Raw genomic sequence first — 27,858 nt, 5'->3', positions numbered from 1 at the left:
TCTCACAGCACAGAATATAACTATCAAATCCACTAAAAATTATAAAATTTTATTGAACAATCAACTTAGGTGAGCAACTTAGAAAGTTTAACGTTAAAATTGCATAGCAGGCATATTACAAGTCAGAGCATATAATACTGCATTTGGATCATCCAGCCCAGTTTAGATTTTTTCATTTATTTAGTACTGATACATCTATAAAGCATGAATAGGTGGGAATTCAGCAGAAAGAGCTTGTTACTTATCTTACTAATACGTTAAGAATCAAAGCTTATTAGCAGATTAAAAGATAATACAGATCACATTCTGTTATTATAAACACTACTAAATACATAATTTAAACTTGGCCATAGAAAGGAAGCCCGATTCCCCACAATACCTGATGAAGTCAAAGGAGTAAGAAGTGCCCTGTCAGAAGGGATGAACCAGTTCCTGAAGATTTATATTACAGGGAAGTATAAATCAGGACTAATTGTATATTACATACATATAATACATCCTTGATTCTTGGAAGAAGACAGAAAACCAAAACAAACCCAAACTTTATAAAACAATGTTTTCTCCATAGCAGTCCATGAATGCTCCTTGGTGAGTTTTGACCAGGAGATCGTCCAAGGGATTGCTAGGATTTTGGTCTTTCCCATCAGCGTAGCTTAGTTTTCTGGATACCCTATAGAAAAGAATTGTTTAGATAACAACGTAAGTTACATGAAAATACTATGCTTGCTGAAACTCCCATGAACAGAACAAAATTCAAACAAATTGCCAAAGGAAGATATCTGAACTTCTTGACTGTGAATAGCAGCAGGACTCCTTGTCTGCATTCCTATGTGCTTTCAGCTGGAGAGGGAACTTTTAATCCTATGTCATTTTAATGTCTCAGTGATGCTACTACATTAACCTAAATTATATAAATATCTATTAAACTTCAAGATGTAATCTTTGAATGCATTCACAAATAGCTAAAAATGAAAGATACAAGTGCGAAAACAATTATTTCCTTGCATATTACTTAAAAAAAATTATGCCATTTCTTAACATCTAAACTATTTTGGTTTACATCTGACAATTAAGTATACCAGTATAGCCAGAGGACAACATTCACACAGGTCTGAAGAAAACTTTATTAGTTATGAATATTTCCTTTTCTGAAATACCTCTTTCATAATCATCTTCTAGATAAAGGCAATCAAGTTCCAGACAGGAAGACAATATTCCTTTTCTTCCTATAACCATTCATTACAATATACAGAATTTTGCCACATGGCTTAGGCATAAAACTTCTGAGGGCTCTGAAGCCATTAAAGAGCTCCACTCCTGGGAACCATAGAAGGCTAAGAATGTCACACCACAGGCCTAAGGAAGCTTGCCAGCTGACAGCCCAGTTTGGCTACAAACATGCATTTGCGTAATTAAGGAACAAAGAAATAGATTTTATTCCAGATGGCTTGGCAAGGAAGCACTCAGTGAAATCCTGATTTCCTACTCTCTTTCAAAATTCTCTACTTACATGCATTAAGGAAAATCTTTTCCTTCGGAACAATTACTAATCTCATAGGGAGGGCTAATTTGTAGACAGTCAGGAAAAAGAGGTGAGAAAAAAAGAGGGAATTCAATAACTGAGCAGAAATTTACTCAGCTAAGTGGCCATACTTAACACCACAGAAACATCTTTGTATATTCATCAGCTTGCCTCCAGTCTTCCATTACATCAAAAATAATCCCAATACAAATGTATAACAACATTGAGAAAGATTGTAATACAAGCCTCTAAGTTTTAAAACTGAAACTTTTTTCTTTAAATCATGCAGCCTCTTTTCCTGTTAAATTCTCCATACAAGTAGTCTAAAAATGCATTCAGGCTTCCTTTGAAGTTTAAATTCAAATGTTGTCAGAAAATTTTGATATCAGCTGTATGATCATCTCAAGCATAGTGAAAATATTTCTTAACTGAGTTTGGGAAGGCAGCATTCCTTGTGGTGCCAAATCAGACTTCTCGGCAAAAAAGCACGTCAAAAATATTTCGGAAAATAAAATAAGAAACTGTTTAGAGAACTTTTAATGCTTTAATCCTGCTGCCTATTAAATTAGTTTGTAATTAAAAATCCAAGAGATTTGAAATTTGAGAATCCTTTAAGTCACATATTTTCTAAGAAAAGCAGATGTAGTATGCCAGTATCCAGGGAGCTGGAAGGAGTGTTCTCCTTCCAGAGATCTAAATACACTGCCAATAGTGATAACAGCAGAGAGGATCTCAGATATCTTCCAAATAGAGCCACTTGTTTACACAGAACCAAAATGCAGGTAACTATGCCCAACTGCACAGAAGCAAACTTTCGAAAGTCCTTTTAAATGGCATCATACTGCACTCTCCACAGCGTAAGGATCTGAGAGGATTCATTAGCTCAAACACACAGCCAGAATCAAAACAGTTCTATAGTTACATGTAAAATAATAAATACCTCTATAATGAAGACAAAATAAGGACTATTCAGTCAGGCCATCTTACTAACTTGTATTCACTAGCCATCCATGCTGGAGTCTGGCTCGTTTTGTCCACAGACACTTACCTCCCAGTGTCCAGGTCTGCGAGTTTGATTAACTTGGGCTCTCCCAAGCACCCACGTCACTTTTCATTCTAGAAGCACGCATGTAAGTGGCAACCTCCATACCATATAGATGTAGAGCAGCAAGAATTTATTTTGAAATTTCTTTTCTCAAAAGGCACATACCTTTGGTGACACTTCTGTGCATTTCCAGGACAGCTGTAATTCTTCATTGTCCTAGGCCAGCCAGAGTGGGCATCTGCAAGCCCAGGTTCTGGTGATGAAAAACAGTAGTATGAAAAGGGTAAGAACAACACTGAGTAGCATGGACACTACAGTATGTTGTTAAAATACTAGCCTATTAAGACATTGGTAATACTTCACTAGCATATTCCAATGAGCAAATTTCCATATGAAAATATTCTAATGCAAAAGGTTCCAGCAAAACTTATTTTCAAATACATTTTATACACTGAATATATTTACTTATTAGCTAGGTTTCTTCAAAAGGCTTATAATTTATCACCATTAGAAAAAGGTAGAAGAAACTGTTGATACCAGAAAAAGTATAATACATAAAGTAGTTAAAATCTGAGGAAGGCAAAATAAGACAGATGGGATAAGGCCACCTCAAAACAAATTCTTTACAATTAATCAGTAATGAAAATGGAACAAGGCAAGAACCATGCAAACAAATGCATTCTTCAGTATTTTCCTTTACATGTTTGTTAGTTGTTATCTTGATGACAAGGTTCATAAAAATAAAATAGGGAAAATAAACATTGGTGATTTTATTTAACAGGAAAAGAGTTCAGGTTATGTTATATAAATACTTTAACCAAAATCAGATTTTTAGAAGGAAACTAAAATATTAGCACCTAAAATCTTAAACTAATGTAGTTTTAGGGTTTTTTAAATAATAAAATTCTACTGTCCTGAACTGGAAAAAGTCTTTTATCCAGATTAATAATCTAATTCACCTAAGCATGTGACAGTAGCCACACAACAACTCAGTTGCAAGTTTTTGTAAAGCTCAAGAATCCAAACAAAAGCATTTGGTTATTCAAGTGTAGGATTAACAAACTATGCATTTCCTGCTGAACATTAGATACAGAAAGTAAAAGCAACAGCAAACTTTAAATAAAATAAAAAAAAGAAGAGCGAAAATAAGCAACACTTTAGTTGGAAAAGTCCTAGTTGAGCTAAAGAAAAGCTTCTTAAATAGCTGTTAACATGTGATTCAGGAAACCCTTTTCTGTATAGATTGCTTACTTTAAGGAACACATAAACATACCCAATTATTACTGAGGAAGAAGAACTGTCACCTAAACAGTGGTCTATTGACATCTGTACATTTACCCTTTGAAGAAGTGCTTGTGATTGCTAAAGTAATAATTCTTAAAGTCTCTGAAACTAACTTTGCAGGGAAGCACCAGGAATATCAAGAAAAGTTTTGTCTGAAGCAGCATGAAATCCAGAGTCCTGAAAATAAAGCATCAACAGATTACATCAAAGGAAAAACTCACGTATTATTTCACAGCTTGCCTCAGCAGAAACAACTGGGAAACTGGAAATAAGTGTCTGATTTAATATTTAAATCAATAAGTCTAATGACTCCAATGGAACCCAGTAAAGCTTAATTTGTTTGCCTCACCTTGTCCATCTATAAAATGATTAAAACATCATTTCAGAAGGCCAACACCTTAATTAACAGGGTCACTGTTTGAGATTATTTTAACCAGTGACACAGTCTATTAAAATGTAACAAAATCTTTTATTGAGCATTTTATAGACATTGTCAAGGTTATTCTATATAGCAAGCTTCCTCACATGATCCAGGAGACCTGATACAACTTGTATTTTAGCAAATAAAAATCGCCCAAAGCCCAAACCTGTGAAACAATCCTACTGACCAAATAGCACCAGAAGCATGCTGTCACTAGTTTAAACAGCTTCCAACTTTAATCTGTTTTTTAAGCCCTTCTCCAAATGTCAACAAAGAGTGCACAATCATTTTTTTTACAAGGTCCTTAAGTACCTGACTCTGATAGTTGTGACTGCCAGAAGAGCTGTGGTTACTGCCATTGTATGTGCTCAAAAAATGCATGCCAACTGTCTGAAGATTGACGTTTTTTCTGTGAGAAATCTGTTGACATTTTGTGGAAAGAAAATAACGTTCTGGTATATTTTTCAGTCGCTTTACTGGTGAACAAAGAAGATCTTTTTGAAAATTTCCTGGTCTTTTAACTCTGGGAATTGCAGATAAAGTTCGAACAGGTGAGTTAACAAGAGCATTTACAGTTTCAGACATCTGTATTCCTTCATATTTCCTTAAATTTGAAGCTCTCTGAAACTCAAGAAGTTTTGGAACAGCCTCGCTACACAATTGCTCATAGATTCTGTCAAATTTTCCATCATACTGTGAATCAGACCTCACAGAATCACTTAAATTACTCTTCACTAATCCTCCTTTCTCTTCAACACTCTGTGAATTTGAAAGAGGTCTCGTCAATGTCAAAGGCTTTTGGATTTCTTTGGAACACAGTTTGTAGTAGAGTTTTTCAAATGCATCTTCATATTTCTGGGGCATCTTTGAAGGACTCTGCTTCATAGACAATGAGGAAAATGAGTGTTTGTGCTGGAAAGAAGTCAGACTTTCAGGAATTACTTTTTCAGGATTTACGAGCAAAGTATTTGATGCTCTTGCAAGAGAACAGTTTGTGACAGGTGTAAAAGTGTTAATATTGCCACAGGAACTGCAACTAGATGAACACAACTCTGAGGTGTCACTACAAGGAAAGTCAAGTTTTTGAGTTTTACTGTCTTTTACCAGTTGAAGCACTGTTGACCCTGAACTGGCAGTAGGTGTTATAAAACTGTATTCCGAGGAACATTTGTAAGCCAATTTTTCACTTTCTTTGCATTTTGAATTCTTCAGTGAGACAGTAGCTTGTAACTCATCTTCATCTAGAAATGTCTCTCCCATTCTAGCCATAACATTAGGAAAAACAGTCTGTTTGGAGACTTTTTGGCCTTTTCCATATACCAAATGATGATCTAAACTTGAGTCACAGTAGTCCATATTGATTTCATTTGTATCAGTGTAAGAATAATGTACCAGACAGGATAAATTATTAATGGAACACTTGTCATGACAAAGTTCTCTGTTCTCATTTCCAGAAGTTTGATTCTGGATATCTTCACTTCTACTGCTGCATGTGTTGGGTAGTACTTGCTTCAGTTTAAGAGGTCTGAATCCTCTTATTTTGTCTACAGTGACATTGAGCTTTGGTCTTCTAGAACACCATCTTTTGTGCCTTAAGTGTCCAAACACGTATTTTGACTCTTTTCTCCGACACTGCTTTGTCATGAGCCTTGTAAGTATCTCTACCATTGCTGGATACAAGTCTGCAAGAGTGACATTGCTCCAGGAACATTCCTCATCTGCAGACTGGTATTCTTCCAAGATACTACTACAGCAAGTTTTATTCATTTCTAGAGAAGGTTGATGCCTGGGTATGGTTACGGTATTTGGTGAAATGGGAACACCAGAAAATTGTAACTGTAGAGGTCTGGGTGAAGAACATTCATTTGACAACTCTACTTTCTTTCTGCAAACAGCTGCTTTGTTGCCTGTTCAAAAAAACCAAATGAATCACAAAACAAAAGCAGAAGAAAAAAACCCCCAAACCTATTAGGGCACTTCCAGTAATGTATTACATGGCTTAGAAATAATTACATGCAGTACAGATAGTCTTACCATAATAGCATATTTCATTAAGCTTTTTTGCAAGGCTAAATGGATGATTAACATACAATCCATTAGGAAAAAATTAAAAGGCTTTTCCTAACCATATTGAATTAACAGACCATAGAAGACAGAAATTAAATGTGTTGGAAAAACCCCACTATTTTAAAATAGCTTCATATATAGATACAAATTATTTTCATTGTAGAGGCAGACTGCTTTGCTCTTTGTGATTTCTAACCAGTAGGAACAGCCTTATTCTACAACTTTTGTTACTCTATTTCCATATTACTTGCAAGCTTTGTACTTGGCTAGTACCAGTGCAGTTTTGCTTGCCGTAATGCATGATGAAGATAATGCTTTTCGTAGTTGTTAGGCTTGAAATATTTACACCCAAATTCTATCTTCAGTTTGCATCAAGTCTGGAGAGCTTCTGAAGAAAGTTTAGGAGTGAAGTACCACTTTGAGTACCAGTTACCAGCAGACACAAAGCCATTTGTTAAATTCCTTGAATTTAACATAAGCAGAACCAAAAAGTTATGCTTTCATTTAATTGAGCTTAATGCTGCTGAATTTTTTAACTATGCATTTTTTTCCAGCGGCTATTTAAGAAAAGCTGGTTTTATGTATACAAGTTATTTTCTATTTTTTAAATACATTTTGCCATAAGCAAAATCATGTCTAACTTCTCTTCAAGAATCCAGCCTGTTGAACTTTCCTATTGGATAAATAGTGTCTCTGTTTTCAATAAATTAAATATTTATTTCTAATAAGTTTTAATAAAAACACACTTTGTAACTAACATATTTGACCAACACCCAAAAGATTTAGTTGTACCAATCAGTTCTCGCAGTGGCGAAGCTAAATGAAGACCTTCCAATAAACCTTGAGGTGCTATCTGAAAAACAAAGAAAAAAAAGACGACACTAAGGCAATCTAACATCCTGAATTTTTTGCATGTTAAGGGTAACATCAAAACCTTATTTGTGACTCCTCCTACTCTCTCCTTACTATACTAGGTCCTATACAGAGTTATGGTCGTATTCTACATTATGTATCATATTTTAATCCCTTTCCCAAATTGAGAATTTATACATGTATATATACACATCTGGGTAATCTATATATCTCTGGCAACTCCAGTAGGAAACAGAAGCTGTACTGTGTAACATAATCCAGCACCCCCAATTCCCTCACACCCAAACCCAAAATAAAGCTAAAATTCCTCTTTGCCCCCCCCCCTACAAACCTCAAACTTAGGCTTTTCAAAAAACTTACTGAAGTGAAGATCAGTTTGCACATCACTGTTCAAAGACAAAGTATAAAAGTGGAAAAAAAAATATTTGGATATTGTCTGCTCTGTTTCTTACAAATTATTGCTGTCAGAGACCTGAGACACTGTGATATTTACATAGACAGCAAGTAGGAGAGGAACAATGATGGAACAGCTGAGAAGTTGTATTAGAATTCATTGTGCTGCACAGTTAGGGAATTATTAGTTTATTCTAATTAGCTAATAACTTATAAGAGAACAGGAGAAATGTTACCTTAATCCACTTGGGAATTTTTCTAGCATAATCTTGTACTATCACATCCACTTGAACTTTTGCTTTCTCTTGAATTTTCCCATCATCTACGTATGGATTCTTGCCAGGGGTGGGGCACTGGGGAAAGGAATGAATTAAAACACATAGAAGTTATTGACACTGACAAACCCAAACATATTACTTATATTTGTTTCAAATTAGTATTATTCAGACAAGGATGTCCAACCAGCATAAACCTATTTTTAATGTATACCTTTTATGTCCAAAAGAAAAATATCTTGGGAAGGAACTGTATGCGAAGACATATAAAAAGAGATAACTAGCTAGTTTACTGATGCAGGGAAAAAGCACACATTGCCTCAGAAGACCCACTGATAAAAACAGAAAAAAATCCTCATGTTAGGTTACAAAGCACTGGTAATTACAGTTGCAAATCTTTACATGTATTATTAACATCTTGTGATTTCATACACAAACTAAGGTCTACTCTGTAATGCACTTCTATGTAAAACCTAAAAGCATTTGATGATAAATGGCAAGCAGTTTTCATTAGTGAAACTCTTGCTTTCTGAAGCAGTTTGTATTAGCTGTTGTCAGAGACATGACAATGCCTAGCACTACACTAATGTCCTGGTTTTGGCTGGGATAGAGTTAATTGTCTTTCTAGTAGCTGGCATAGTATTATGTTTTGGGTTCAGTATGAGAAGAATGTTGGTAACACACTGATGTTTTCAGTTGTTGCTAAGTAGTGTTTAGACCAAGTCAAGGCTTTTTCAGCTTCTCATGCCCAGCCAGCAAGAAGGCTGGAGGGGCACAAGCAGTTTGGAGGGGACACAGCCAGGGCAGCTGACCCAAAGTGGCCAAAGGGGCATTCCATACCATGTGACATCATGCCCAGTATATAAACTGGGGGGAGTTGGCCTGGGGGCTGGATCACTGCTCAGGCCCTAACTGGGCATCGGTCAGCGAGTGGTAAGCAATTGCATTGTGCGTTATTTGTATATTCCAATCCTTTTATTATTACTGTTGTCATTTTATTAGTGTTATCATTATCATTATTAGTTTCTTCCTTTGTTCTATTAAACTGTTCTTATCTCAACCCACAAGTTTTACTTTTTTTCCCCCTGATTCTGTCCCCCATCCCACTGAAAGGGGGGGGCAGCGAGTGAGCAGCTGAGTGGTGCTTAGTTGCTGGCTGGGGTTAAACCACAACAGCTAAACAAGTAAGGAAAGCAAAATAAATTTTTGGTAATTGTATTTAGGCAAGCAGAACACAGGATTAGAATGGCTGCATACACAGAGTGTGTTGTACTTTTCTTCTGGGTAGTCCTGATAGACTATAGTCTAATCTGGGAAACAACAGCAGAAGATTCCAGTCTGCTTTTGTTATGGTAGCCATTATTTCAGATTTACTTTATTTTTTTTAAAAATCATGTTACCTGTTTATGCTAGACTCTCAGGTGAACAATCACATTTTTATAAAGTATTTTCACTTTGTGATTCATCTGGTTATTCTTCTTCCATACCTATAGTAGCTTTTCTCAGGTTTGCCTGTTCTGTGCAATATGTTGTATTGCTTTCTCTGTATACTAATAATGCCAAGACATAATATTACTTCACATTGGTCTTCATGACATTATTTATTGAACTTGTCATTTGCTACACTTACTAAAAAAGTACATTAAGATGCAGACTATAGAGTCTTCTGCTGACTGCATCAACTCACCAGGCACGTGTAAACTATTCAAATAGTTAAATAATTTCTGTTGAACACAAAATTATTCCATTACATTAGACACTAGAAATTTTTACCTGGAAGTGAATGTCTTCAAATTTTCTTCTTACTGAAACTATATCAGCATCACTTTCTTCATCTACAATTTGAAGATAAACACTAAATAAGATCTAGTTGAACTCAAAACCAAAATGGAAATCTTTTTAAACACACACTGTATAACTTATTGACTAAACTGGTTTCATTTTAGAAAACAGCTTTCTACACTAAAACTTTTCTCTGTATTATATTTCCATGTCAAGTCCAATTGAAAAGCATGGTTTATAGGTTCATACATGACTTGAGGGGAACAAAGAAGAGTGAAAATAACTTGTTTGTAACCAGTTCAAGATTTATGCTAACCACTTCAGAGAGTAAAATATTTTCAAAGCACTGCTCTGCAAGATTCATTACTCATTAGTGTATCATTCCCACTTATTTCCCACTACATTCCTAAATATCCCAACAAAGATAGTAAGGACCTTCTACCATGCTTCCTTTTCTTAGTTTCTTACTGTCAAGACTGCCTTAGAACTGCCAAGGTGAGAAATAACACAGACCTGAGAATATTAAAAAGCAAGTCCAAAATCTTTCAACTCAATTTTTAGGTATTCTATGGGTATTTTTGGGAATCAAACGCAACAAAACATTTTTTTGCTAGTTGTAGCCAGACCTTCCAATTCATCGTTAGCTAAAGCCTCAGTCTTTCATCGTCATAAAACATGTGACTGCATTGCAAGCCCTGAATTCTGAATTCCCCTGGCTGTTCTATATTTGTCCCATGATTGTGTTCAGCACAGGGAGGGAAAGAGAATAACCCTGAAAAGGAAAAGAATGAGTGAAAAAATTGTGGTTATGATACCTACCACATCACTGCCTCTTCCTACTATTATTAAATTACTAAAACCAGAATGAAAATCTTCTCCAGCTAGTCCCATCTTCCTTTTTTGTTCCCTGTCAGTGTAATCATCACCTAAAGCTCTGTGGACAGCTGCTGCCATAGAGCGAGGATAAAGATACATATGAAAGACCCCACTAGAATTATTTTATTAGAACTGAAACCCATACCTGTCAGGTTATCAAAGTTCTTTCCCACATGACTAAAGCAAGACAAAGTTGTGGTCACTTTATCTACAGGAAATCAGCTACTAAGCATCAATAGCAGAGGAAGCAATAAAAATGTTGTTTTAATCTGCAAAAGTTTCAGCCTCCAGTTTCTGTTGTAACAGCTGATACTCTCTTTCTGCCGTACAGTCTTCTTCCTCTAGTAGCAGCAGGCCCATAACTGTCAGACTGCTCCCTATGTGGTCACTGAGACGACCAGACTAGACTGCTACAAAAATGGGAGGTTCTTGAGATAAAGGTAACAACTCCACCACATCCATTACAAATTATTAGAAAATAGCTTGTACCATAGAATGAATTGATCTGTATACAAATTGAATACTCTTCTAGGTGTGAAACCTCACAAAAGTGTGATTTCAGGATGTCTTCAATGTATTGTCAGTCATACTTCAAATCACTGGAACACTAATTGTTAGCAGAGGATCATGGCACAGCACAGAACAGAACAAAATGAAGTATCTTCTCCAGGGAACCTTGAAGTGTTTTTAAGGGCCAAAAGGGAAATTTGGGAACACCTTTGTTCCTCAAGTGCAGAAGAGAGAGGAAAAATGAAAACTCTGACCTTTCTCTCTGGAAAATTTGACCTATAATACAGGAGGTTATTTCATAAGAGATGCACTCAATACACTATCATTACCTAATAGGTATACGTTATTTAAAAGATGAATGCGTTAGTAAGAGGGTTACTGTAAATTTTAAGTTTTGACTTTGATGTGATCTTCTAAACTTAAATACACTTAGATAAATACACAATTTGGATTGAACTTTCCCCTTTCTCTCCAAATACATACATTTTTCTGTGATATCATATATCACTATACTTTGCCATGCTACTTCCTGTGAAACCACAGAGTTGGCCTAATAATTTTCCCTATTAAGGGCAGACCAATACTTGCAGGTACAGGTGAGAGCTATTTCACTTTATTTGTACCTGCTGTTGATTTGCTTTGCATACTTTTAGAACAAAAATACTGTATAATACCTGGAAGAAACACTGTCTTCACTGAGAAGTGTGAAGCATTCTGTATGAATACTACAGATGGAAAAAACCTGCCAAAACTAAAGTTTGAGCTAAAGCAGCTAAAGATACACTTTTTTCTTAATAGTTAGCATGCCCTATTGCTAACCTTTTATATATGTAAAAAGAAACCCAAGAAACAAAAAAACAAAACACCTAGGTGAATTCCATTTTAAGTGAGGAATCCAAACCCACAGCTCTAAGAAGCTAATTTCTACATCTTACTGTATTCAAAGATAGCTGGGACTCACTGAGGCTGCAATAAATCCTCTCCAGTCCCCTCTTAGAAAATTCACAAGAGGAGGAGGAGGACTGGATAATCATATTATTCTACACTGCTATGAAGATACCAGAGTCTGAACTACATCACTCATTTATCCCATGAGTGCGAAGACATAAAGGACACTTACAGAAGCTAAACTACAAATGCCTCAGAATTTTTTTTTCCTATATTTCATTGCACAGGTTGAGGAAAAACAGTCACGTTTTCTAAATTTGCAGAATTATTTTATCATTCAAATAGATATTTGAAATTATCCTCTCAAATGATAGGAGGACAAATTGCAGATTACTATTTTCTATTTTCCCTCAACAGAGAAGTAATCATCTGCCTTGGAGAGAGCTATGCATATGAAACACCTAATTTATACCAGAGTATTTAAACACCAGCTAACCATATTTTGCTGCAACTGCTCTTTTCATCATTAAATGCAGGTTACCACCTAGCCATAGTTTAATTTATACAAAACAGTGAGGTTTTATATGCACAAGAACCTAAAGATATTGAATAATACAAGTTTTAAATATTTAAAAGACAGTCATTCAAAGATTGTTACCACTAATTAATACAATCAAATAATTATTTGGGAATACAGGGTCAAAATCACCCAAAACTTTGCAGACAGGCCAATGCTGAAACAGTTAACAAACACTACTGAAGACATTGTTGCAGCTGAATGCAACATCTGTGTTTACCAGACCACTAGAAATTAATGTATATCTTGCAATTATTAATAAAACTTCTATTGCGACTTCTGCCAAAGTTTTGGTTTCACTGTTCCTTTCTTCATTAAGTAAAGGCAATTGAACATATTCCACATTGACTTTCCAATGTATCAGGGACTCAGGACTGTTATTTTAAAGAGGAATGTGGATTGATTTCATAGTGCTACCAGTACCTCAGTCTCTTGTTATTGCTATTCTCTACTTTCTGTAAGGGTATAGAAGACATATTAAAATTATTTTTACTATAGTAGAAAAATATGAAAAAGTTATTTGCAATCTTTTTTAAGAAGTTAAAAAAAGGTAGCTAAAAAGTAAATTAAAAAACCCACCTAAGTCAGATGTATCCATGCGAGAGTTCTCAGGAGATTCCTTAAAAACATATGAAAGGAATTTTAAGACCTGGTAGCATAAGCTTTATTAATTAGTCTAGAATTTTCTGCTCTCACTACTTGCTCAATTTTTTTTAGGGGGGGCGGGGGGCGCGAGTCAGGTGGGAGAGTAGGCAGTGGTGAAACAAACCCAGTCATATTCCATAAACTATGTCCAAATGGCACCACCTTTATTAACAAATCTGTGCACAAGTTTGTCTTGATTCACATCTCATTACTCAATGGGGAAACCTATTTTCTTCCCAGCCTTTCTATATTCAGACACATAATGCATGGAGAAGCTATTATACAACAAGAACAAAAAACAGTTGACAGATGAATTGGCCTCAAGTTGCAGCAAGGGAGATTTAGGTTGGATATTAGGAAAAATTGCTTCACTGAGAGGGTTGCCAGACATTGGAATAGGCTGCCCAGGGAAGTGGTTGAGTCACCATCCCTGGAGGTATTCAAAAAGCATGTAGACAAGGTACTCCAGAACATGGTTTAGTGGGCATGGATGATGGTTGGACTCGATGATCTTGAAGGTCTTTTCCAACCTAAATGATTCTATGAATTTTAATCACCAAATCTTTATCAGTATGTACTGGGGATTTTCTCTGTGTTCCAAGGTAGAAGCAAAGTTTCTTAACTGCCCACTTTTAACCATTCTTAACTGCCTACTTCAAACAATCTATATATAATATTTCAAATAGGCTTTTTGCTCTATTTTGTAGAAGTCTTGATAGTTGCATAAAAAGCTCATTTATATGGATAAGGAGCCTTTTCTATATGTTCACAATCTACATCTGACATACATTCTTCAGAATTTCTTTTTAAAAAGGTCTAAATCTATTCTGTCCAGTTCAGTCATAAAATTAGTGGGTTAAAATGACATCAATAAAATGAGACAATTCTAACTAAACTACCATCTATGTAGAACAAATAATTAGGAATGACCAGTGAGATGGCCCATATCATTCTTCAAGTACAGAATATTTTCTCCTTAAAAAGATAAGGAGTCAAAAGAAGTTATTCTAGACAAGCACAGATTTTACAAATAATAATGAAAAAATGTTAGACAAACATATTGCCTAACTAAAAAAGACACTTGAGGGTTTAAAGCCTATATCCAACTGCTCTCTATCCCTTTAAATAAACTTAAAAAGAGGAGAATTCAGCTGAAATCCATGGCTGATATTGTGGCTGTTATTCAATACCCCAAATATCACAATGGGAGGGAGGATATGTAACTATATGAAACATGTGTAAATCCTATGTCATAAACAACATGAATAGGGACATAGTAAAAATTTTTTTAAAATTGCATGAATCAATCCACCATCGCAAAATGTATCAGACCACTACATATAGAAGTCCAGAAGTTGCATTCATCACCATCTCAAAGCACAGAACCTATTGGGGGAGGAAACAATCAGGGGAAGTATACTAGATGATCAACATTAACCAGAACATGAAGATTTTAGTTTTACACGAACATGCACCTGGTAAGTAAATACACATTTTTCCTAAAATAATGCAACTACATGTGGTGAACTACATGAGGGAAAATATAAAGCAATTGTTTAATAAGATAACTAAAGTTTGAAGAACTCAGGGAAAGAACGGCAGCAAAATAGTTTAAGCCCTCAATCTTTTTCAGAAGTACTTATTTAAGGAGAATAAAGTGATTTGATTCAGCAATTAGTAGGTCTTTAAAATCTAAATTTATAGCTATCGTACAGGACCACCTGCTCATGATTAATTTCTTAGCTTTTGACTCATAAATACGTTTTCCCAAAGAGGCTTTATAAAAGTAGATGCAATGTGGTGCCCATACCTGATGTACTGTTGAATGTCCATCTTCAAAATCACTAGTCTCTTGCTTTGACATTTCTTAGCATGCATGGTAGGAAAAAAATAATTCTATTTCAATTTGATAGGTCACAGATCAATGTTGTACCCGAACTCATTAATTCTTCATTTGTATATACTCTTACTTATTTTGAAAAACATTTAACACAAACATTTAACAAACGGAGAACATACATAGGACTGAATGAAAGAATAGACAAGTGACACAACAACATTCTAGTCAAATACAGCAGACTAATTCTGATCAGACTGTACATCTACCATATTACATGTTTTCTTCTTAACCCGTGAAGTACCACAGAAAATAAAATTTGCCCCTTTATTAGGTGGTATCACTTGTAGAAAAGAAGACAACTGCAAATTTTGTGTGCATTTTTCTTGGCAGATGTCGAAAAGGATAAGAAAAATACTAACTACTCCAGAAGCCTGAGGGTAGAGCCCCGAACCTCTATTGCATTTTTTTAATGATTTTTGACAAGGGGGCCTTCCAAAACTGCTATGCCTGTCTGCTTGCACAGATAGACCCACCCACAATCTTTGTGGGTTGTGTGTCCCCCCCCATTTATTTCATAAGATGCAGAAGAAAAAGAGTGTAAGAACCGTCTAATTTGGCAGAGATCTCCCCTGTTACATTTCAATGTATATTTTCGTTGAAAATATTCTTCATTAGCTATTGCAACTCAAATGGATTTAAATAAAACCCAAAACATATTAGACCCACAGAAAAGTGGCTATCTTCAAATAACTGTGACTTCCACATAAGCTTATTTCTCAAGCAACCTCTAAACCAGATATTGTTGCTATTAAAATTACTCAGTGAAAACTATTTTGATATTGCCCCCAAAAAAATTACATTTCTAACCATTGCCTTGATAGATTTAAAAAAGGTACCTATAACAAGCTACAACCTCTCAAGTCTGTATACAGTACACATGATTATGATGATCATATAAAAATTATTGCCTAAATCTATTGTTAATACTGCATAAATTACAGAAATTTAATCTTTCCCCAAAGCGAAGATCTGTATCTCCAAACATATGACTCTGCTGGTACTAAAACTGTAGTGGGACTTCTCAAGATTGAACGTATGTGATAGACTTAGACCTATATAATAAAAACAATGCATGTGCTTTAGCAAATATGTTTACCCTACTCAAGACTGTCATTAAACAAGTTTGTTTAATGCAGAATTCGTTGTCCTTGCTTTTTTCTGCATTTCTGTTTCCAGATAAATTGACATCAAATATCAGAAGCAATTTACTTTTTTAGGTTAAGTGGTAAGAAAACTTATACACAACTCAGGCACATAAGTATTATTTACTCCTATAAACACTTCATCTTATTTAATAGTGCCAAGCATACAATCTAAAGATTTCCAGTTTTCTAAAGGCTTAAAGCGTATGGAAAGGAACCTAAAAATGTCATCTATTCCTTCTTCCATTTTAAAGCAGGAACAACAATACCTAACTTACCTCTAGAAGTCTAACCCATTCTTAAGAGCAACTCCATAGTCTCTAAGAAACATATTTCAGGACTTCCTTATGTTTACATTTGGAAAGCTTTTCTAGTATTTAACCTAGAGGTTCTCTTTTGTTTGGTGCTCCCCACCCCCCCCCCCATTTAAGTCCTATCACCAGTTGATATAGTAATCTTTTTTCTTTTTCTGACTCACTCCAGTTAGACAAGCTACTATCAAATACAAAACAAAGTACTCCACCACAAGTTTTATCACTGTTGAACAGTGGCAAAACCATGGTTTTTGTGCTTTACATACTAGGCACTTGTGCATATCTTTTAGCACAGTGTACGCTACTTTCACAACAGAGTTATATTCTCAGTTGGCTCAACCAGCCTTCAAAATTGCCTCTTCCTGCATTTGATTATTCTTACATAAGTCTATTACTTTGAATGTCTCTGCATGAAATTACACAAGGCTTACTTTAAGTTTTAGCCCCAATTTGTCAGACCATCTTTCACAGTGGTCATCCCTACTTGGTATCATCTGCAAATTAATTAAGGGTACCCCCTCTTCTACTATTTACTTAAAGAAAGTATAAACTAGTAATTTGCTCAGGACAATTCCTGGAAAAAATCCCTCATGTTTCCCTTCAGTTTGGACACAGACCATTGATAACTGTTCTAAGCACAGTTTTCCAACCAGTAGGAAACTCGGCTATAAAAATCACTCTTCTCATACGAAGTTAATGAGGTTTATTATATAACTAGAAGGCTCAGGCTTCAGCTTGTAACCTTCTTGGGAAATTTATCTTCACTATTTTGCAAAACTCTACAGTAATGATTCCTTTAGAATAAATTAACAATGCATTTTTTTACAAGCTGAAAAAAAGCATTTCCCAAACATTTCTGGATTGGGAAGACAGGAAATCAGAATAACACAGTAATGTCCCATTGAAATCCCTTACTGAACAAGATCTATGAAACAACACAGAGGGTGGTTTTTTTCGAAAAAAAATTCTCAAGGAAAGAAAAAAATTCTAAGCATCTAGTATATGACATAAATATTGCTCTTGTTGGAGTTTGAAGTTTAGCATACTTTGTCTTCCCATACTCAGAACTGCCATATGTAGAAAAAACCCAAAACACTCAAAGGATTGTCATTTTACCTAGTAAAACTTCATGGGACTACTGGACATTCTATCCAAACAGTAAAAATATATTCTAGCAAAATTCAGAATTGCAAGTTGGAAAAAATAACACAAGTTATATTCCAAGGGAAGGGGTTCATTAATAAGTATTTGGGTCTTACAAAGATATTTTAAATGTTTACATTTACTAGCACAGAACTTTATGTATCTTAATTGAAAACACATATCAGACCCACCTGAGAGTATAGGGCAAGAATAGGTAAAATTTGCACATTAGCTTTAATAATCCATAGCCAGAAGAAGGGTTTATTTTGTTGTTCTTGGGTTTGGGTTTTTTGGGGTAGGTTTTTTCTGGTTGCCCCCCCCCCCCTTTTTTTAAGGGTAACAGCAACCACAACCAACCAGTTCAAATGCTTACTCCATGTACTTCTGCGTTCCAAATAAAAAAGTCAGTGCAAGATATGATTTTCTTAAAGTGAACAAAATCCACAAGATTCTATCTTCTATAGCATATATAAACACGTATAAATACAAATCTGTAAAAGCAGGTTTTTCCTTATAACAAAAGCTGCTAACACTAGTGCTATTCCCCCACCTTCAATGTTTAGTTAAATATTTCTTCCTCAGGATAACTTAAAACATAACTAAATAATAAAGACTTTGTTCAAATTATATTAAAGGTTGGAAAAAATAGGTAAGATATAAATTTTTCTGCTTTTCTACCTTATCTGTAATGCAGTACACTAAATTTAAAATTAATTAGATCAAGCCTTTGTAGCATTAAAGAAACTCCAAGTAAATTCTTTCAATAAGAACTTCTAAGGCATTCAGATCTTAGGTCAAAACACAAAGTAACAAATAATTACTTCTAAAAGACATCAAATACTGTATCTTTTAAAAAACTAACTGCTAGATGCTCTGTCTTTCCAAGTTTTACTGCAGATTGTAGCCAGTCATTTTTTGTACTATTCAGACCCATCAGCATATATTTTCTAAAAATCAGAGGCAAAGGTCTGGACCATCTAAATCGTTTTGTATCAGACCCTTATTTCCCAAGCCCCACATCTTAATTTCATAGGCTGATTCAAAGTCTATACCTGAACCCTGCAGGGACAAATTTTTTGATAGGATTGTAGAGGAAGAGAGACACTAGGTTCTGTTTTGTCCTCACATGTTCAGCATAAAAGTTTCTCAGATGACTGTCATAAAATAAGCAACACCAAAAAACCCACTTCAAAACCTTAAAAAAAAATAAAGCCTACCTTCTCTGTGCTACATGTCATAATTTCCCCCAAACATTTATCCCAGTAAAAAACCAGTATTTTAATGGAACATACAATCTTTTTCAAAACAATGGGAAAATCTTCAGATGTCATACATCTCCCTAAGTAGTATCAGAATTACACTTAAGTGTGCAGTCTTGATTTGACTTCCATCATGATACTTGATCTCTAATGAAATAACTATACACTACTTTTTCCTGCAGGCAGCCTGATTCATTCAGTATACAGAAAAATCTGCTAAATTTTTGATAGCTCATCATGCTACTTCATGAGATTCTTTTAACGCACATTTCTTAATATGCCTACTTATCTAGCTGTTTCCAAAAAGCCAGCAACTTCCAAGTTTCTCTACTTGTACACCCATGTAAGTCAGGGTTGGAATTTTTAGATTCAGTGAACATTTGACAAAACCAACAAATACAATAAAAAGCTGCCTGTTTAATTGATAAGGGGAGATTATTTTAATCAACTTGTGATGATAGCAGCATCAATTATAAAGTATTTACTCATCTTAAACATTTTAAACTACATTTCAGAATCCTTATGAACATAAGTATTGTTGGGTTTTGGGTAGTTCCCCCTACAAAAAACAGTGAGTAACCTAGAGAGTTTGACATAAAACCAGGACATCTTCTGTTAAGACTCTTTGGATAAGATAATTTACAGCACTTTTTAAAAGCACTTTACCTGCATTCCTTTGACTTTGTCTATTACACTGCAATTAGAAATAGGAAAAAACAAAACAAAACATCATTAGAATCTTAGAATAGTAAAGTTATTTTAACCAATGCCTTTATTTACTTTGGTATATCTCACAACCAGGCACTTCCTAAATAACCATTCAATTTCCTTCAAGTTTCCCACGGCCTGACCAGAAAAGCCACAAATACACGGTAAAACTTACCTGATTGTTCACTTCTTGCCATACTGTTGCTGTTAAAATTACTACAAGTACGTAAACCATAGCTACCTTGGCCCACATAAGAGGCTAAGACAGAGAATTCCTCTTATAGTCCTTAATGGGTTTAGTCTGTAAAGTTGTGCAGCAATGCTTAGTAGATGATGCACAAGGTATTACCAGGAATGGAAAAGGAAAGGGAAATACAGCCCCTTTTCTGTCTCCATTAAATCCATCCTGTTCTCCAAGACTGAATTTCACTCCTCATCCCCTCACTGTGTGTGGTTCAGAACAGCTTCTGTGTTAACTACCAAGGCACACTACACAACTTCGCTTTTTAGACAGGTATTAAGAACGTATCAGCAAGGTGACTTTTAATTATGTGAGAAACACTGAGATTTTGATGAAATTCACTGTTGAGTTCTTATGGAGGCGTTTAGGAAATAGAAAAAAAGAAATGACTGCTTGTTTAATGTAAATACTCCAAATAAAAAAACCAAACAGGTCATATGCCCACAACAGTAACAGCTTTAGCCCAACATAAGGCAGTGAGTGACGAGACTGCAAAGATGCTTTAATTACTCTAGCATTATTTTACAGAACAAAAATCTAAAGATGAAACCAGTAAGCCCTTTGAAATTGAAAAGCTGATTACCTGAACCAAGATTAATTGATTCAATGGATGTTAACGTCAATGACAATATTCTGATGAGATCCAAAAGTGTGTGTCCTCATCAGACATTTAAAAAAATTTTTTTTTCCAGGTTTACCAGTGGTACTAACCACTGGTAGATGGTCATCTATTTTAGTCCGACAGTCTTAGCCAATCTATGCTAAAACCCTATTTTAAAGCAGATGTTGACTTCATTGATTAATACCTCTTGCAAATATTATATGGCACAGCAAGATTAGAATGTATTCCTATATTTTATTTTTATATATATATAACATATTGCTATATTTTGACTGCATAGTAGGACTATATCATTATATACCTCAAGTACTTCCTTCTTCCATATTTTAAGCTTCTTGGTTGATACTTCCTCCCATTGTTTTGGTCCTACAAATAACAAGAGATATCAATATAAACATAGCTTTTCTTATAACATTATCTATACCAAGTATCACTCTAACAAACATAAACATTTAGGAAGAACATATTACATAGTAACAAATACAGGAAAACAAACCAAGAGACTATTGTAATTTCAAGTTAATTGAGAAGTCATGCAAAAAAAAAAAACCAAACCCAAACGCATGCTGAGTCTAACAACACTGAGCTAAAATTCAAAGAGCATTACAGCCCCAAATGCTACAAAGGGGGGGCGGGGAGCAAATTATTTTACTTTTTAAATTTCATTTAATGCATGCAGACTACATGGTATCTGAGGTTAAAGCCATAATTAAGGCTTTACAGGACTGAGATCCATATTCATTCCATATTGAACAGAGGTTACTAAACCAAAAGCATAACCAAGCTTTTACAAATCCAAGACTGTGTATTACAGTGCTGTACGCATGTTTCCTCTCTCTTGATGGACAATATATATAAAATGCAAGCTTCCCAGTCTGTAAAAGCCTTTAAAAAGTAAGTAATACTTGGTGCAACCTTTACATTGGGCTTGACAGTGTGGTAGTGTGTATGCCCAGTAAGTTCTACTTTACAGGAGTTGATATGGCAATTTACATATCATAATCCTCACTTCAGTGAAAATAAAAACAGGCAGAACATTTCATTTGCCAGTAAAGCCACCAAGATACTAAGTCACAAGTCCCACTAAACCCCTGAGCAATGCATTTTAGAACAAAGGGGTTTTTCTCACAGTAAGGTCTCCATAAGCATTAACAACTTTGTAATGGATTAACAGCTATAATGAAACATTGGAAAAATATGACATGGCACAACGTAGTATAGATTTACACTAACCACGTGAACATTCAATGAAAAGTTAGAGACTATCTACCCAGTCCACCCTGACATTTGACATCACAGAAATTTATCAGAGCAGCCTTCAGAATACTAAGCGGAGATGAAACTACACAATCCATTCATGCATATCAACTTCCTGCTAATACCTCCATTGCTTTGTTTCCCCTCAGTCTTCTCTATTTTGATTCTTCTTCTTACAAGTCATCCAAATATTAACCATTGTTATCCTGAACTTTGCTAATGACTCTTTTCTGTTGTCTAAAATGGAGGATGCAATGGACTAGTGGTGCATACAAATTCTCCAGGCATTATATGCATATATCAAAGTTTATATATGAAATGCCATACCTAGGTGGACAAAATTAACTATCTGTTGCAATTAAATGTTATATAACTGCCAACAGTTGCATGCTTTACTAAGTCTAAGTATAGAGCGTGTAAATATTGAAGCTTTAAGAAGTTCTTACCATCAGGCGTATCATAAGTGAGAGTTTCCATGGAAATAAGTAAATCATCTTCAAAAGGATGATTATACTAAATAAAAAGGACCATTAAAGATTAGAATAAATGATTAAAGCAATGTTTTTAACATGTGTTTTAAGTATTGTTTTTACCAAAAAGTGATATTATCCATATGTTTTTATTGGCTGAAGTTGTAAGTCAGCAATCTGGAAATATTAATTCCTAGAGGAAACACATATATTTTAAGCATATATACAAGTCATTCAATTTCCAGGCATAAGCCAGTCACTGACAAAATGGGGTTTCAGAGAGTTTTCAAAAGTGGTTAAGGTACTTTGTTAAAAGTTTCTTCTAAACTTCCTCTGTAGTAACCAGAAGTAGCCACTTTGCATAGACCTACAGTTCATGACATATGATAATATCCAATTCAATGTTAGATGAGAAAAACATTCTAGAACCAAAGTTAGCCTTATGCCAGCACCTAGACATCAGCACAAAACATTTCCCTGAGCAGCAAAGCTGACTTCCATGCATCTCTGTATGGAGGTCTATGGTTGTCACGTCTTCAACACAAACCAGCCCTAAAGCAAGGAGGATTTGTGAAGGGAGTCTCCACTTCTTTCTGTAGTTTCATTGAAAATACCTCACCTAATGCTAGCTAATTTGGGTTACGGGCACTATAAAGACGACTCGGACTTATGATTAAGTCACTTATACCGGCAATACCGGCAGTCCCGCACCTAAGTTTGATGGATGTATTCAAGGAGTCGGCTCTTCACTAGCTTGCTCACGCCAAGGCACGGGAGCACATGGCTCGGCACCAAGCGTGCAAAGCTGCGTGAGGCGCTGGGTGACTGCTGCTCTTGGCAGCCAGGAAAAACAGGAGCTTGCGACACCACAAGTAGTTAATTGCCGAAGAGAACTGGATGTCAGTTACTGCGAATTAGCGCACAGAAAGAAAACTGAACCCGTCAGTGCCGACACGCCAGGACTTAGAGGTGGCCAGGCCGGAGGGGAGCGGCGAGCCCTGCCGCTGCCTAAGGCGGGGTGGGCAGAGGGCCGTGCTGCCTGCCAGCCCTCCAGAGGCGGTCACAGGGACGCACAAGGGCGGCCGGGCCCGGCCAAGGCGCCCCACAGGCCATTTCGGCGAGAGGAGCCGTCAGCGGACCGCGCTCCTCAGGCAGGCGGGAGGCCGGGCGGCGGCAGCCTGGAGACCCCGCGGGGCACGGCCGCGCGGGTGACAGAGCTTCCCCGTCCCCGCCGCCCCCTCGCCCGCCTCAGGACGGCGACGAGAGCCCCGGCCAACGGCCGGGGCGGCGCGCGAGCGCGGCCCTCACCCGCTCCAAGATGCGGTTGATGGAGGCCACGAAGCGGATGTTGCTCAGCCGCAGCCGTTCCTCCAGGTCCGAGCCCGCGGCCGTGGCCATGGCGCGCGGGCCGCTCTCCTCCGCGAAGCCGGGGCACGGCGCTCGGCGCACGCCCCGGCCCCGGCCCCGACCCGGGCCCCGGTCGCCACCGCCGCCAGAGAGGCCAGCCCCGCCCCACGTCAATTCAAACTGCGCGCCACCCGCCCCTCCGCCGCCTCCGCCCCGCTTTCCGCCCTGCTTGATTGGACCGCGCTCACGTCAGTTCGGGCGCCGCAGCCTATGAGAGTAAGCGGGGGGGGAGGAGCCTTTGTCATTCCGAGTGGCTGCCAGAGCTGCCGAGCGCCCACCCATTCCTCACAGTCAACCCGCCTCAAAGTCCTCCCATTGGGTAGGGGGCTCGCAGCGGGTCGGGGGTTGGACGCGGCGCAAAGTCGCTGTTCTACCTAGCAACAGCGGCCCACCGTGAGCTCCCATTGGCCGCGGGGTCAGCCACCGACCCAGTCGGCTGAGCAATGTGCGTGCGGCGGGCGGTGGCGGCCGCAGGCTCCTCCCGCCGGCTGCGGCTGGCAACGGCGTCGCACCTTGGGGCGGCCGCTGCTGCTTTCTGGCCGTGGGTGGTGTGGGGGTCGGGCGCTCTGAGGGGAGCCCCCAGCGCGGGAGGGCTGCCGGAGGGAACGTGGCGGCCCGGGGACCCCGCGGTTAGCCGCTGCGAAGGCAGCCGCGGGTTCTGAGGCCGGGGAGGATCCGCTTGGCCTGCAAGGTGCTGCCCTGGCCTCGGCAAAAAAAGCCAGTGTTTAAAAAAAGAGTACGTGCCGCTTCGTGTAAAATAGATGGTAGCCTTTGCCAGGGCTCCCAGGGCTCCTTGGGGGCCACAGGCCTTGCCACCCCGTGCCGGGGAGCGGTGCAGGCCGGGCAGCGGTGCAGGCCGGGCAGCTCTAAGGAAAGCTTTACAGAATATAACCTATGTGTGTTGGACTCGGCAGAAACGGCCAGAGGAGTAAGGACTGGAGAATTTGATGCTAAATGGCTGCCATGAGTCCTGCCCCTTCCAGTCATTCTCCAGCTGGTCCTGTAGGGTTGCAGGCCTGAGGCCACTGAGGAGGAGGGCTGGAAATGGCACCACAGGAAGCGTTATCTGCCCACCGGCACTGATACTTTGGATATCATCCCATTCCTCTCCAACATTCTTCAAGAAACCTTTCCTTTTCTGTAAATAAAGATTAAAAAAAAACAAACCCAAAATGCTATCAGCATTTTAAGTTTATCAAGTTTCATTTTATTTATCAAGTATCATTTTATTTATCAAGTTTCGATGAACCTCCCATTACTGAAACATCTGCCATTTTGCTAATGTAAAGACAGATGCATTTTTCATAATGGCTTCTTGTCTAAAGCTGATTTGTATTTACCTACTTACTGTTTATTAGGTCAGTTGTAAGAAATCTTAAGTTTTAAATGGCGGAACTAAAGAAAAATAACATCTTTTCATCCATTTTTCAAGCATTACTATTATGTGGTTGTGAAGTTTCCACAACCGACAAGTTCTGCATTAAGGCCTTATCCTGTTTCTGGCATGTCTTACCCTTTTTCTGGTTCTGCATTAACGCTTTAGCCTTCTTCAAGGTATGATTTTTCTGCCACCACTGCATGAACCCCTGTGCTCTGCGGTTAAATCACATACGTGTGGTGAGCAAGCCATTTACAAGAGTAGCAAAGTGCTAATTTCGGTTAGCAGGAAGAGAAAGGATGAGTGTGGTAATTCAGAGCTGACAAACTAGATCCCACTCCTATATTTGTCTCTCTCCTCCCACTGGGATGAATGCAGGACAAACCATCTGAAAACCCAGAATCTCACTGATGATCACTTAACTGCATATTCTTTATTTTCTTGATACCCACTTGGGAGTGTATTTGCAGAAGCTCTCAGCACTTTCTCTTGCTATTCACTTTGATGGAAGCTATGCTTTGAATATATAAAAGCGTATATAAAGTTCTTAAGATTAAAAAAAAAGTGTAAATACCTGAATAAATCAGATTCTACGTATCTCAGACTGAGTTGACAAAATTGGTGGGCACTCAGTAGTTTGAACCAAGTCCCTGTAATCTTTCCTTTCCCATGGCCAAAAGAGGAATACTACTACTACTTTTACTCCCCTCAATACTGGAAAAGTAAATTCTGTGATATTTCCAACGTGGTCAAATATTGGAATAGGTCAGAATATTAGCAGGAAGTTTATTAGTAGGCAAGTCTATATTTGTTCAGGGCAAGCTTTAGATGAAGTGTAGTAAAAAAGACCCGAAGGCCCACACTTAAAGAAGGGTAAAAGGAAGAACTAGATAACTAACTATTCAGTTCTTTCAACAGAGTTCTTTTCCCATGGAAAAAAAAAAAAATGCATCATAACGCTGGTGGAAGAAAAAGCATCATAAAGTCTGGTTTGGTCATCATGGCCTTCACTGGGGGTTTTGTGATCCCCTTGCAGTGCTTTGATAATTAAAGATTGAAATACAGTGCACCTTTAGGATGAGATTAATTACTTTCCTCTGACATTCCCTGGTTTAGGAGTCACTTACTTTGCAACCTGAATGTCTTCTATTTTCTTGATATGTAATTTTATACAAGAAATAATAGAAATAGCCCCAGGCTTATTTTATATTCGAGGTAATCACTAACCTAGGAAAATAAGTGTACGTTCCTGTTATTTCAGCCTTGTTGATAGAAGATCAGTCTTTCAGCCACTCTGTTCAGTAGTTACTTTTGGCTGTTCTGAATTCATGCTACACTTTACTAGAGTGGCAGGAGCATTCAGTCGCAAAGGATTTCTTCTACCACCCCTGTGAGAAAATGAGAGTGGCATTCAGCAGTTGTGCATGAAAACTATCCTATACCAGTAGTAACTGGTATATTTGAGAAGGTATAACCAAAAATTTCAAACTCCATGACCTCAGGAATCACAAAGTCAACAAATGTTAGCTAATGCTTTTGCCCAGAGGATGCATTTATGCAGACTGCAAAACAAGGTAGTGCATCAAACTGTAAACAATCAAAAAGGAAACCAGGAAAAGCCATAATGTTAAAACCTGGATGTTAAGGTCCCTATAGGAAACAGCAGCTGTCATCTGTCTTGTGTGACCAGGGAATGGCCTGTCTTTTCTTAGTGCTCCTCTGTACTTCTTTTCGTGTCTGCTGCTTGCCGTTCCTTGCTTTATTATTGAGATTGTAAATTAACAGGGACTACCCATTTGTCTCGTGTTTCTGCAGTACCTAGTGTAACAAAGTCCTTGTCTTAGGTTCTACTCCAATAAAGGTACTTAATAAATCATTAAAACTATCTCCAAAGTCACGAATAAGCTGAGTACTGGGAGGACTGGTTTGCAGTCCTCATTTGAGTGGGGGTGGCTGTGTTGTGAAAGTGTAATTGTGCTATGTGCCCTGAGAAGGCGAGGGTCTTGGACAGTATCAGTGGAGAGATGAAAATGTCCTGGTCCCACAGTCAGTACACAGCCAGACTTCTGAGGCTTTGCCCTTAGGTTGTCACTCTTGCTCTGCCGCTGCGAAAGGGCATACTTCATGTCAGCAGGAAATTTCCTGTGGTACGAAGACAGCCAGCATTTTTTTAATCTTATGATTAAGTAAACATAGAATCATAGAATCATTTAGGTTGGAAAGGAACTTTAAGGTCATTGAGTCCAACCATTAACCTAATGCTGCCAAGTCCACCACTAAACCATGTCCCAGGCACCACATCTACACGTCTTTTAAAGATCTCCGGGGATGGTGACTCAACCACTTCCCTGGGCAGCCTGTTCCAATGCCTGACAACCCTTTTGGTGAAGAAATTTTTCCTAATATCCAATCTAAACCTCCCCTGGTGTAACTTGAGGCCATTTTCTCTGTCCTGTCGCTTGTTACTTGATAGAAGAGACCAACACCCACCTCGCTACAGCCTCCTTTCAGGTAGTTGTAGAGAGCGATAAGGTCTCCCCTCAGCCTCCTTTTCTCCAGTCTAAACAACCCCATTTCCCTCAGCCGCTCCTTGTAAGACTTGTTCTCTAGACTCTTCACCAGCTTCGTTGCTGCTCTTTGGACACGCTCCAGCACCTCAATGTCTTTCCTGTAGTGAGGGGCCCAAAACTGAACACAGGACTTGAGGTGCAGCCTCACCAGTGCCGAGAGTGCAGGGGGACGATCACCTCCCTAGTCCTGCTGGCCACACTATTTCTGATACAGGCCAGGATGCTGTTGGCCTTCTTGGCCACCTGGGCACACTGCTGGCTCATGTTCAACCAACTGTTGACCAACACC

The 27,858-nt window shown here is 37.8% G+C and overlaps 1 protein-coding gene across 2 annotated transcripts; it reads right to left on the bottom strand.

Moving 5' to 3' along the window:
* Positions 1-33: 33 nt before the first annotated feature.
* Positions 34-23,707, bottom strand: HJURP (Holliday junction recognition protein). 2 transcript variants are annotated; one of them, XM_069785544.1, is made up of 13 exons: positions 23,523-23,707; positions 22,191-22,257; positions 20,789-20,853; positions 19,583-19,610; positions 14,969-15,024; positions 13,093-13,132; positions 9,654-9,715; positions 7,842-7,958; positions 7,132-7,192; positions 4,585-6,179; positions 3,965-4,028; positions 2,733-2,820; positions 34-670 (listed from the first exon to the last, which is right to left on the bottom strand). In XM_069785544.1, the coding sequence occupies exons 1-13, from the start codon at positions 23,610-23,612 to the stop codon at positions 544-546; spliced, it is 2,460 nt and encodes an 819-aa protein (XP_069641645.1). In that variant the 5' UTR covers positions 23,613-23,707; the 3' UTR covers positions 34-543. The 2 variants fall into 2 exon arrangements, with proteins under 2 accessions (XP_069641645.1, XP_069641646.1); XM_069785545.1 differs by having other exon boundaries at positions 7,842-7,940.
* Between the last annotated feature and the right edge of the window lie 4,151 nt (positions 23,708-27,858).

This window comes from Haliaeetus albicilla, chromosome 6 (genome assembly GCF_947461875.1).
Source record: "Haliaeetus albicilla chromosome 6, bHalAlb1.1, whole genome shotgun sequence".
NCBI lineage: Eukaryota > Metazoa > Chordata > Aves > Accipitriformes > Accipitridae > Haliaeetus > Haliaeetus albicilla.
This window is presented reverse-complemented; position numbering and strand designations above follow the sequence as displayed.